The 12,806-nt window shown below is 49.6% G+C and overlaps 1 protein-coding gene across 1 annotated transcript in view; it reads right to left on the reverse strand.

Annotated features, from left to right (window-relative positions):
• The window catches only part of LOC144153216 (beta-hexosaminidase subunit beta-like), a 51,056-nt gene that overhangs the window by 1,456 nt on the left and 36,794 nt on the right, over positions 1–12,806 (reverse strand). Inside the window, exons 9-13 of the mRNA XM_077684869.1 lie at positions 12,321–12,513; positions 11,536–11,692; positions 11,065–11,260; positions 1,427–1,517; positions 146–250 (exon numbers count right to left, since the gene is read on the reverse strand). Of these exons, the coding sequence (XP_077540995.1) occupies positions 146–250; positions 1,427–1,517; positions 11,065–11,260; positions 11,536–11,692; positions 12,321–12,513 (742 nt within the window). The remainder of the gene's footprint in view (positions 1–145; positions 251–1,426; positions 1,518–11,064; positions 11,261–11,535; positions 11,693–12,320; positions 12,514–12,806) is intronic.

A 12,806-nucleotide genomic window follows, 5' to 3' on the forward strand; every position in this document is an offset into this window, starting at 1 on the left:
TGCTAGTCAACATATTCGCTAAAGAAAACAGAACGCATGTCGTGAACGTGTATATATAGCGTAAACAGTGTATACGTGGTAAACGTGGAAAACGCGTGGTAAGCGTGTATAGAGGAGAATTCGGCAGGTAAAAGCCTTCACCGACCTGAGCATCCGGCAGCGTTGCGCGTTGAGTCTCCACATGGTTTCTTCACTTTTATTCACGCTAGCAGCGCTCCAAAGACGTTCCGCTATTGCCGCAGCCCGTGGCCTGTGAGCAAATGACAATGCAACACGTGTTGTGTGCATGAATTGATATTAGCGAAAGCCCTTTATATTTGGTTCAAATCAATATACTAGCTCAAAAAATTATTTTAGTGCTGCATACTCTCTTCATAACGTCGGTGTTTAGTCGCACACTGGAGTTCCCATTGTAAAGAAGCGATTTATATATCTTTATTTCTTTAATTGAGAATAGAACATTTTAAGAGTATTCAAAAATAAGCCGTAAGGCACTGGCACATGAAGTGAGGCTTTTCGTCTAGAGTTCCTTGTAGCACTACGTCAAAAGAAGATATAACAGGAAATATTTATTTCGAGAAGGGCATTGTAGGGGCGGAATTATTGAAAGCAAACACGGGAACACTGGGATTTAAATGAGCACGTAATGCACAGTGCAGGCTGAATAAGAAACCGTGACTGAAAAGGCAGTGGCTCCTATTGTAAGGTTTTTTCTGGTGATCGTAAGGAGAGTCAATGTCTATATAAAGACTGTTAAAATAACTAGTAATAATGGCAAAAGCTCATTCCGAGTGAGAAAAAAGGCGTCGCCAACACGACGGTGTCAAATTATGCACTATGCGATAGCAAATGCGGGGTTGATGTACAGAGGTCGTATGGACGAGGGAATATTGAGGTCATAATTTCGACCACTGAGTATGCGCAGAACCGGTTAAGGCCTCTATGTGTGAGCAGTGGCGTTTGTCTGTGTTAATACGCTCCCGATTGCTACCCTGTGGTGTTGTAAACGAGCCGAACGACTACCCCACGGCATTGTCACAGCTACGGGCCCGTATGCTCTCCATTCTACAGTGGACACAATGTACGACCACCCCCCTTTTCCACCTTTATCATAGTTTTCCTCAAAAAGGGTATTTCTGTAGGATACAACTGCTGTGCGTGCCCTGTTGCGTGTATTGTACTGCACAGAATTGTTCCCTGTACTCTCTCTCTCTCTCCTCTTCTTTATATACCGTATCTTTATTACAGGTGTGTGTCCGGGTGTTGCTTGCAGCTGTCCTTTTGTGTGTGTGGGTGTTGACATATATACCTTAGGTGAATTCTGTGACCACATTCCATGAATTTCAGGGCATTTAGTGCATTCAAATTTAAGAAGAAATATATATAACAAGTGTTAAAGTACTTGCACTCCTGCCTAAACGCTCACCATAGAGCGGCGACCAGGTTAGTCATGTCCGCGTATTCTCCCCACATGCAGGCTTCACCGCCGAGCACAAGCTGCTTCTCCTTCGGCGTACCTGTAAGCACAAAGAAGGTAGGAGACAGGCATCGGTTCATTTCAAGGAAAACGTGGAGCGAGGTTGCCGCTGACCCGCCAGGACGAGTGCAACAGCAAGCTAACGTGTCGTGTTGTAACTTGTAAGCAGCGCAGAAGGTTTATTTGTAGTGTTCAAGCACAACACTGACACTTTCGCCCTTTTTAAGCTTCACTAAGTCGACATTTTAAGAAAGAAATATTCGTATTATGTGTGGGTACACTCCTGTATAAGCCATATTGAGCGTACCCTCGGTAACAGGGCGGTGGATTTTTTCCGGCACCGATAAGTGCACAAATCAAACACACTCCTCACTGCGCGTTTAGTTTGGAACATACTCATAGACATACAAAAATCTAAGCGCTACACAAACGCATAGGCTGCAAATAAGAGCCGAATTTGATAACGATTAACAATCAGATTCAGGCAGCTGTCGCTGAGTAGCATGAGGACAACGAAGAGAATCTGGTTCCGCCGTGCTTTGATAAAAACATAGGATAATTATGCAAGAAAATGCATATCAGGAGAAAATGATGACAGCGTTAAATATGTGTTCCATAACAGGTCCCGTCCCGCGTTTGGCAGCATTACTGAACTTACAGAGGTTAATAGCCATTCTGGAAATTTAGGTTACGCGAGGTCGCATTGGGCATTGGGAATAAAGGCCTCCTAAAATCCCAAATAACCACACATCTTTGCAAGGTCGCAGAGATGGACAGCCGCAGAAAGAAATATGTGCGCGGCAGCTTTGACGAGTGGTTGCAAAATTATAATTGTTTTCAGGACTTTCTTGTGCAATTAGAATTGAAAGTGAAAGCCTGGTAAGCGAGCGTTATTGACTTCTTTGCATTGCTGCAACAACGTACATATATACATAAATACGTACGTACATACATACATACAAACATACATACATACATTGCATACATCCATACATACATGCATGCATACATACACGCTTGCATATATACAACTGAAGCGTGGTTTATTGGACCACTAACGAGCAGTTACAGCTGCGGAGAAGCCGCGGTTCTTCGTGGTTAGCAAGCTATGTCCGACGCGATACTCGATCGGGCCGTGCGCCCAGCGATGCTTCTGCCTCCTCGTCGTCGGGCGTGCACCAAGCCGAATATCCCCAACGGGTAATTGTCCTTGCATGAACGCCTGTGACAATTACATCAATCGCGTCCATGATCTACGCTACAATATTCGCCCCCGGTGGAAAAGGAGCCATCCTGGCGACTCAAGGTGACGAGGAGACCACAGGATCGTAATACTCTTTCAGCCGGTTCGCGTGAACTATCTCGCGTCCACGGTGTCGACGGTCGGGTGCAGGCGCAACCGGTGCGATGAGATAATTCACTGGTGAAGTTTGCTTGACGACTCTGTAGGGTCAATGATATTTTGCAACAAGCTTTGGTGAGAGACCGGGTGTAGGGCATGGGACCCAAAGCTAGACAAGTGAATCAGGCCTATAGGTGGGAGCCGCGGTGGAAGCGTCGAGATTATGCTTCTGGTGCTGCTGGTGTTCAGATGTGAGCGAGCGGGCGAGCTGACGGCACTCTTCGGCATGCTTGACTATTTCCGAGATGGGTGCGAACTCGGTCTGATCTGGGCGATACGGCAAAATTGTGTCAAGAGTGCATGCCGGCTCCCGTCCATAGAGCAGGAAGAAAGGTGAGAATCCCGTCGTCGTCTGCGTGGCCGTGTTGTAGGCGTACGTGACAAAGGGAAGTATCACGTTCCAGTCAGAATGGTCCGACGCCACGTACATCGAAAGCATATCACTCAAGGTGCGGTTAAATCGTTCGGTGAGACCATTCGTCTGCGGGTGGTAAGACGACGTAGTTCGGTGAACAATTCGACATTCCCGCAGGAGGGCTTCGATGACTTCCGACAGGAAAACGCGACCTCGGTCACTGAGGAGCTCTCGAGGAGCACCATGGCGAAGTATGAAGCGGCGTAACAGGAAGGACGCGACGTCACATGCCGTGGCAGTTGCTAGAGCAGCGGTTTCTGCATAGCGCGTAAGGTGATCCACTGCCACAATGACCCAACGGTTGCCAGCAGCAGTGCACGGTAGGGGACCGTAAAGGTCTATTCCAATGCGATCGAACGGTCAGGCTGGAAACGGCAATGGCTGCAGCGGACCCGCCGCGGGAGTAGGAGGGCATTTGCTGCGCTGACAGTTGATGCATGACCGGATGTACTTACGGACGAACGTGCTAATTACCCGCCAGTAATACCGTAGGCGAAGCCGCTCATACGTTTTTAACACACCGGCGTGAGCGCAGCTGGGGTCAGCGTGGAAGGATGCGCATATGCCCGTGCGCAAATGGCGAAGTATTACCAGTAACCATTTGCGACCTCCTGATTGGTAGTTGCGCCTGAACACCATTTCGTCGCGGACTGCAAAGTGGGCAGCTTGTCGGCGCAGCGCACGTGATTCTTGAGGAGAGGGCACGCCAGAGAGGAAGTCAATAAGCGAAGCAATGCAGGGGTCCTTGCGCTGCTCGGCTGGCATATCCGTGATGTCGAGGGACGAGAGGCCGGCATCAACAGAAACGGAACGCGAGTCTTCCGCCAGTAGGGGGGAGCGGGACAGAGCGTCAGCGTCTGAATGCTACCGACCGGAACGGTACAGCACACGGATGTCATGCTCTTGAAGTCGCAGAGCCCAGCGTCCAAGGCGGCCAGACGGGTCTTTGAGCGACGACAACCAACACAATGCGTGGTTGTCTGTCACAACGTCAAAAGGATGACCGTACAAATATGGTCGAAATTTTGCAAGCGCCCATACGATGGCCAAGCACTCCTTTTCCGTGACCGAATAATTTAACTCAGCTTTTGTGAGCGTACGACTGACATAAGTGACGACATAATCGTCAAAACCAGCTTTTCGTTGGGCAAGCACTGCACCGATTCCGGCGCCGCTGGCATCCATGTAGATTTCTGTTGGCACGGTCGGGTCAAAGTGTCGCCGAATAGGCGGGGAAGTAAGGAGTCGCCGTAACTTTGCGAACGCTTCATCGCAATCCCTCGACCAAGCGCCAATACCGCTTTCCTTGCCGAGAAGCGCCGTCAAGGGCGCAATTATGGCGGCAAAGTTGCGAATGAAGCGGCGGAAATACGAACAGTACAATAAAGCTTCGTAGAGCCTTCATGGTGGTCGGTTTAGGGAACTCGGCGGCCGCGCGAAGTTTGGTGGCGTCGGGAAGAATTCCCTCCTTCGATACAACGTGGCCCAGTATGGTCAACTTTCGCCCCGCAAAGTGGCATTTCTTCATGTTGAGTTGTAATCTGGCATTAGCAAGGCCAGTCAAAACCTGCTCCAAGCGCTTTAAATGAGTGTCGAAGTCGGAAGAAAAAACGACTATGTCATCGAGATAACATAGACACGTTTTCCACTTCAGGCCGCGCAAAATGGTGTCCATCATCCTCTCGAACGTGGCAGGAGCGTTGCACAGGCCAAACGGCATGACGTTAAATTCATACAGGCCGCCAGGAGTGATGAACGCCGTTTTCGCGCGTTCGGCCTCCGCCATGGGTACCTGCCAATATCCAGACCGCAGATCAAGGGAAAATGCAGCAGCCCCGTGGCACAGTGTGAACTTCCCGCCAGGTCCATAGTGGTGTACCTTCCCGTTTGGCCGTTAGGCGGTGCTCGAAAGCAAGGAGGAGGACGAGGAGTGCGCTCCGAATCCGAACGAAGAGAAAGAGGAAGAAGACCGTGAAACGGTTGAGGCTAGCCAGAGCTCGTTGCTTGTGGGCACAAGTAAAGTGGTGCGCTGATTTCGGATCATCGGTAGCTTACGAAACCCCTCGAAGCTACCGACGATCCGAAAGCAACGCACCAGAACACTTCAAGGCATGCAGCAGTCGCACTAGCTGCTACGTTTAATATCTTGACAATCTTGCCGGTGCGGGTTCCCGCTTTCTCTTTTTTTTTGAAGCTGCCATCGTCTCTTCCTTTTCTTTTCTGTGCCGGCTTCATGTACGAAGGGTAGTGCGGGAAAACACTATAGGTGCAGCATCTTACGTCTTTTTGTGTCACTCTGAAAGTCTTCTGGCCGGAAGTGCAGGCGGCAGGCGACTGAGTAATTGGACGTTGAGTTGAGTTCCCAATTATTTATACAAATATTTTTTACACACTCTGCTTTCAGGGCTTCGTTCACTGAGAACTCATGGTAGGAGAAATCCAGTTCCTTCTTCCGCATGCTGCAGAATGGGACGCAAAAACATCGCGTTCTTCGGTTTTAAATTTCACGAGCAAAACATCGTCGCTTGATTAGTGGGCAGGTATTACTTACATGAATTTAGCGGCAGGTATTCTCGCAGATATTGTAAAAGTACGTAAAGTGAAGAGCCGTTCACTGGAAAAAAGCGGGAATGCTCAGTGCGCGGTATGCCCGCGGATCGTCTGCTACCATGCGACCTAGCGGGAGAGAATCGGTAGCCGGAGGATGGGTGGGTGGCGCAAACACGCGGAATGGAGGCGCAGCGGGAGAGGGCGAGGTGGCACGTTTTGGGGTGACGCCGCACGCATTTAAATAGTAAAGGAGGCGTTAACGCAACTATCCCCATCGGTACCAGGATCATCAAAGCAGCAATGAAATTCGTCTACTGACATATCACGCATAATAATTACGCACTTTTGCGGTAATCCTTAAAACGCCGCATCGAGTAATGATCTGGCCCAAAGTAGCATGAGCACATGTTATCAAGGTAATTGCTCCACATTTTGTAAGGCTGCGTCGCTTCTCAGCCACAGTACACCACCACATTTGGATGGAACGTTAAATAGCGGAGCTATTTAAGCTTCAGCTCCGTCCGTGCTGATCGTTAACAGAAAATTATCATCATCGACGAAGGAGAGAGGGGTAAAATGCTATGACAAGAAGTATGAGGAAAAATGGCGACAAACCAAGGAGCCCACGAGCTGGTGTTGTGGGTGCGGAACTTAAGAAGAAATTACGCCCATCTTCCCGCGAGGGAACCCTGATGTGATGCAACGCATCAGGGGGAAGCATTTGGACTGACGCTGGTATTGGATTGCGTCAGTCCACTCGCTGAAGGGACTGTCACTTCCATCACGTCTTCATCGGAAGATCTTGCACGGATGTATCGTCAAGCAAAGTCAAGTCAAGTGCGAGAAAGAGCGCTGGACTGATCCGGCGCCGTGCGCTCCCCCGCTTATATTCTCGCTTTCGAATGGAGAGGGGCCGGGGGGAGAGTGTAGTGAAGGGCCGGTGCAGAGTGGTGGCCAATCCGCCGGTACCAGTTGCGTAACGTTTGCGCAAAGGTTACGCCACTGGTACCGGCGGATTGGCCACCACTCTGCACCGGCCCTTCACTACACTACCCCCCTCTTCAGAAAGTTCTTAGGAGAACTATTCTGGAGATGCTGAGGGTGGAGGCCAGTCCGTATCAAAGAGACGGTCGAAAAACTAATTCATGTAGCAGAGTCATACAGCACAGTCACTTTGTTCGAGTTCGTAGAAAAGAAAACAGTTCACACAAGAAAACAGTTCACAAGAAAACAGTTAAAAAAATAGTACACGGAGCTATGTACAGCCGGACATCCTTGTTCAGATTCATATTTCCAGGTCCAGGCATGTGTGTACGCCAGAAAAGCCTAGGGTTGCCTAAAAAACTCGGCACCTCTTCCGCGTCGGGCGGCACGACCCTCTGCTATGGAAGACCCACTGGTGTCTGTTCCTGCGCCTCTTACTAGGGTGTCTGTGTCCTGACAGTCCGGTAGCAAAAAAGCAGGATTGAAATGCGGTGAACAGGTCACGTTTCTTTCGGGTTTGTGGCTTTCGCCTCCGTTGGCGCTTGCTTTTAAGGGGTTTGCGTGAACGGTTGGGTGGAGTTCCTTTACGTTGCGTACCACTTCGCGGGGTGATCCGGAAAGCAGTGGTTGGTCCTGCATAAAAGATGTCCAACCTCACACTCTCACAGAGTAGTGAGCCTGTTGAAAATCTTTTAGTTCGACGCGTTACGTGATGTTTTCTTCTTCTGCTGAACTTTCGAAAACACCGAATGTCGAGATGGTTGGAAATCAAATGGAACTGTCGCTGCTGGGATGTGCGGCAATTCGGGGCGCAAACCGATTTTTTCGAGGCCGAATGCGTCACAGTCTCCTTGTGGCGCTTTCGTTTCCGCAGTCTTTTTTGGGAGCGCGAAAACGTCTCACTGGCGGCTGCGAGTCCCTTGGGAATATTGACTTCCGGGCTGCTGTTTGAGTACGCTTCGGGAATAATCCAACCCGGTGCCTTGTCTTCCTCAGGACCTTCCGCACTGTCGTCACTAGTCTCCGGTGCTTTCAAATCAAGCTCTCGTTTAGTAGGCACTGAGCAATTAGCAGGGTGGCTGGAGGCGGAGCCTGGCAGCTGTACGGGGGTACGCGATATTTCAGCCGGACGAGCGAGACGCATGCGCAATTCAAGAGCGGCAATTTCCTTGTTCAGTGCGACAATCTTTCGTTCATCCGCGTCCTTCCTTTCCTCACACTCTCTGAGTGCCTCCCTTTCCTCTTCTTCTTTCCTTTGCTGCCATTGTTTCAGGATAGCATCTTCGAGCTCACCAGCGTCTCTCAAGAGAGCAACATCAACACCGAGTCGCCTCTCCTCCCTGCTCAAGGATAGCTCCTTTTTCAGCTTCTCCTTCTCCGTGTCGAAGTAGTGGCGGAGGGCTGCACCTGTCAGTCTCAAGTCTTGACCCGCCTTCATTATTCTTTCCAAGCCCGCGATATACATGTTCGAATATTTGCGTGGTTGTAGGGCTAACAACAACCGGACTATTGGTAACACGCGAATCCTGGCAGGCTCGCCACTTTTGTAATGAATGTTGGGCCGGACCGCGTGCAGAGCAATAAGCCGGACTACCGTTCCTGATCCAACTCACGCGTTATATTCACAAGGTAATCCAAACGGGCAGGTATCGAAAGGGGGAAGAGAATATTTACAAAACTCGCAGAGGACTGGCGAGGAACCGGTCCACTACAGTCCGCTGGGGCTGGCACGATGGATGGAGCGAGGACCTCGGTGAGTCGACGCGAGGTGGCAGTCGGTTAGCAGAGCAGACGAGACGTGTCCAGGGCTGTCGTCGGGCCTACACCGCGACGGACGGAAACTTCGAAGGATGCGCCGGCGACGGACCTCGGGCCTACACCGCGAGGGGCGCCGTCCTGCTGCCGTCTTGCCCGACCGCTTCCGAGCTCCTTCCTTTCCCTCTTTTTCCTCTTCGATGATGCTTTCGCTTGCCCAAACGTTACGCCACTGGTACCGGCGGATTGGTCACCACACTGCACCGGCCCTTCACTAGAGAGAGTCGCGCGCATGCGCACACATGCGCGCACCCAGAGCAGCGAAGCGCACACGCTCAGCTGTTGTTATGAAAATGAGACGGAGTGAGAGTGCGTACACATGCGCGCACCCAGAGCAGCGAAGCGCACACGTGCAACTGTTGTTATGCTAATGCGACGGAGTGAGAGCGTTGCGCATAGTTGTCGGAGAGAAGAACGGGGGAGAGTTGCGCATGCGCAGGTGGTGTGCGGACGCCGACGCCGACGCCAGAGGGACATGCCCCAGAGCAAGAGATGCGTCGCATCTAAAAAATGATTATGGAGGTCCCGTTAATAGAACCACGTACCTTTACGCCGCGTAAGACGCAACCTTACGACTCGGCCATCCAAAACGCCCGACGGGTACGGGGAGCAGATACCATTTGCACATAAAACGAACAAAAGACCCTTCCCTCGGTAGGAATCGAACCTGGCCCCTCGCGTAGTGAAAGTGGCCGCTAACCTACTACGCTATCCCCGCGTTCGGAACGCTGAGCATTTAGTTTGGGTACGTAGCGGGGGCGTTGCCTCTGGACATTGGCTGAGTTGAAGTGGACTTTGACTTCGTCTTTAGCAGCTGAAATTTTGGGCTTTAGGAGGGTTAATTGGGGACTTTGCTTTAACCCAGTTTGTGATGGAGAAAGCTTCGCTTTTTAACAATCTTTCTCTTAAGAAAAAGGCAGACCTAAGAAATTAAAGCTTGTGAAGACCACCAGCTGGTCTGTTTTCTCACTCTTCGCATGTGAATTGCGAGGGGGGCTAAATTTCTCATTTATCAGTGCATTCCTATAAAAATGACTTTTTGGCGCTGACAGAGCCTTTTTTTTCTGCTACCAACTGCAGTTTCTCAGTACTTGAAAAGCTAAAGGATGGCAGGGTGATGAATACAGCTACAAGTAGGAGTTCAGTAATGCCTCGTGTCAGGCCACAAACTTTGCGGAAGTGGACCTATCCCCAAGGCTGTACAGAGAACAGAAAGAGGGTCCTCGACTTTCTTCTCTGCTACATTCGAGAATCCAGCATACAGGACCACCTCAATCCACTCCCCCTCTCTTCCTCTAACTCTCCTGCCCCAACTCCACCTCCGGCGATGACCAAAGTCAATGCAGGGATTGTAATTAAGTTTAGTAAGTACATACCACAACAACAACAATGACGAAAAATTTGGGCCTCATGAACAAAAGCTTCGGGTTAATTTCGGCCCTCTGGGCACCTTTAAAATGCGCTGCAATCTCGAAAAATGTGGGGGCTCTGGTTTTTCTCAAAGATTAGAACAACGGCCTTATCGACCGAGATTCAACCCTCGCCCTTGGGACCAGCCGGGCAATGCCGTTGCTGCTGGGTCACCGCGGGTTTTTGTTTATTGAAATAAAAACGAACGGCTCAGTTCACGGAGCAGAGTTTATTCATTTACAGGATACGTGCTCACCGCACTTAGCTGCCGACACTCTTTATTAGGCGACTCCTTTCACGCTGCGGAATTGGGGCATGCCACGTATACATCGTGACATTCTGACACCTTGCCAGTCGCTCATGTTCGTTGGCGTCATGTGGGAATCTTTCCTTTTTCCCACAAGTAAAAACAAGACTTCTGGTCTGGCTATCCAACGGCACAAATGCAGGTGTGCATTCCGCTTCGAAAAGCTACGAGGCTCTTCACAATACATGTGTAACTACTGACCATCCAGTAGTAAAGTAATTTTAAGTGCGAATGCACTTCTTAAGCGACCCTGAACCTGCGTCCACCGGCGATGTCCGCATAGCATACCCACGTGGGGGATTGGCCAGGAATCTCCTCGTCTTCCTTGGCAACGGGGGGAGATGGGCGCGCGCTGCCTGGCCGCTGACATGGCACATACCCACGTGGGGGATTGGCCAAGAATCGGGCGTGAGAAGGGCTAATGCACCCGCTTAAAGGAGTACTGACACGAAATTTCAAAGCTGAGATCCGCTCTAGCAACAAGTACAACGACAACACAAATAGGTGTCTGTGAATAAATGCATCTTTCTTTCTTTGTAGTTGTGTGTGTGTGTGTGTGATCTCTCTTTCGCGAACATTACCGAACCGCGCAAATTCAACTCGTGCATTCGCACTTTCACATTCTTCCCCTCGGGGAAATGCGGGGAATTTTTAATGGTTATCGACGATCCCGTTACGCCAAGTGTGCACAAAAGCCGGCTTACCGTCGAAACTTGTTGGATCGGTGTTGTAGTAGTGGCTCCAGTCGTTGTCATAGTTGAAATGATCGACGTACCAGGAGCTCGACACGACCATGTGGTAGCCCTTCTTTGCTACCCTAGCCGCGTAGTGTTGCCAACTGGTGGACCTGTCATAATGTTCCGGGGCCTTCCATAGTTCGACAACAGTATTGTTTGGCGCCTGCAGTGTGAACGCGAAGCGAATGACGTTTTCTACACCGGGTCAATAATATTGATAACTGGAATCTGAGGCAAAGAAAAGCAAATTGAGCAAATATTAATCAGTTGCGAGTGACCTTTCGGTTAACGCCATTATGGCGCAAGTGTGGCACGTTTAACGTTCAACGCAAGCTCTGGTTCCCGCCTCATCTACAGAACACGTTGAAGCCACAAGGGTCTCTTCTAGAAAGAGAATTGTTTCTGCTGTCTAGCGATGTATAGTGCAGCCGCTCTTACTATGACGCCATTGTCGATGGGGTCCTGCCAGATCATGACTTTCAAGCCCATCTCGTCCAGAGAGTACAGCGTCGTGTTCACGTAGTGCTGCTCCAGCTCGTTCGCTCTGTCCAGACCATGGTACCGCTGAAAAGCCTCCAGTCTGGGATTTGACGTCCTTCGAAAGAGTAAACAACAAGGATAGACAAGGCATCTTTCAATCACTTGGTCAGAATTAAAGTGACATCTGCTAGGTAAACGCGCCTCTCATCATGAAAGCTTAAAATAACATCCGTATAACGAGTGTAACAGTTGGTGGGTGTACGTGATTTCCACTTCCGTCGGAGGAGCCTCACATTGTCACATTATTCTGTTGCCCACCCCTACTGCAAGAGTGGAAGGTCAGCTATAGCGTCGGCACGTGAAACCTCAGTCCCTCCACTTGTTAAATGTGTCCTTCGTACGCGTTGTACGCGTGTTTTTGTTTGCGTTTAATTTTTACGTTTTTTATGCTTTGTTTTCTATTAGCATCGTTAAACCCACGTTTTGGGCCAAATGAACTTATTTTGAACCCTGGACTATTTGCCGTGTTTTGTTTTGTCCTGTTTAGTCATGTTATCCCCTGGTGGCAATAACACAGAAATCTTGGCTATTCTGCACCAATATTTAGGAGTGAGAACTAAAAATGAGAGCTCTTATAAAAGCAAGTGAGGTGCTTCTATTATTGAGAAAAATAACAAATTATTTCGTTCGATTGACTGGGAAGAATGTTCCTGTGATTATGAGACACCGTGTCGGCATAATACCAGCATGCGTAGTAGACCTCGTCCATGCCAAGGTGCACGTAAGGATCAGGGAACAGCTTCCTAATTTCCAAGAGAAGATTGTGCACCAGTTGGTAGGTGAAATTTCTCGTCGGGTCGAGGATCTCGAAGGACGCAAATCTCCCGAATGCCGCTGTGCCTGGTTCGTTGGTGGCGTAGCAAGGCGTCAATACGTCTGCGAATAGAGAAGAGTGACACGAGTCTTCTTTAGCACGTTTCTGTCAGCGACGTAATCACCAGCCGCATATTAAGTGAAATTCAAAAATCTCTGTTGAAAAGAAGGTGATCTTGGCAGCTAGCAAATATATTTTCATCGGAATAGTGAATACCTAAATGATAGCCCGAGGATTTTGATGTTTCTTGAGTTTTACTACAAAGAATGAGTAGTTACTAAACCGAGATAGAAACAGAGGTGACAAATACTTTTTTATCAGTCGGCAAAGGCTACTTTTGTAGTAAAAAAGAGCA

Source organism: Haemaphysalis longicornis, unplaced genomic scaffold (assembly GCF_048455015.1).
Source record: "Haemaphysalis longicornis isolate Haplotype H1 unplaced genomic scaffold, Haemaphysalis longicornis Haplotype H1 scaffold_9, whole genome shotgun sequence".
Taxonomy (NCBI): Eukaryota; Metazoa; Arthropoda; class Arachnida; order Ixodida; family Ixodidae; genus Haemaphysalis; species Haemaphysalis longicornis.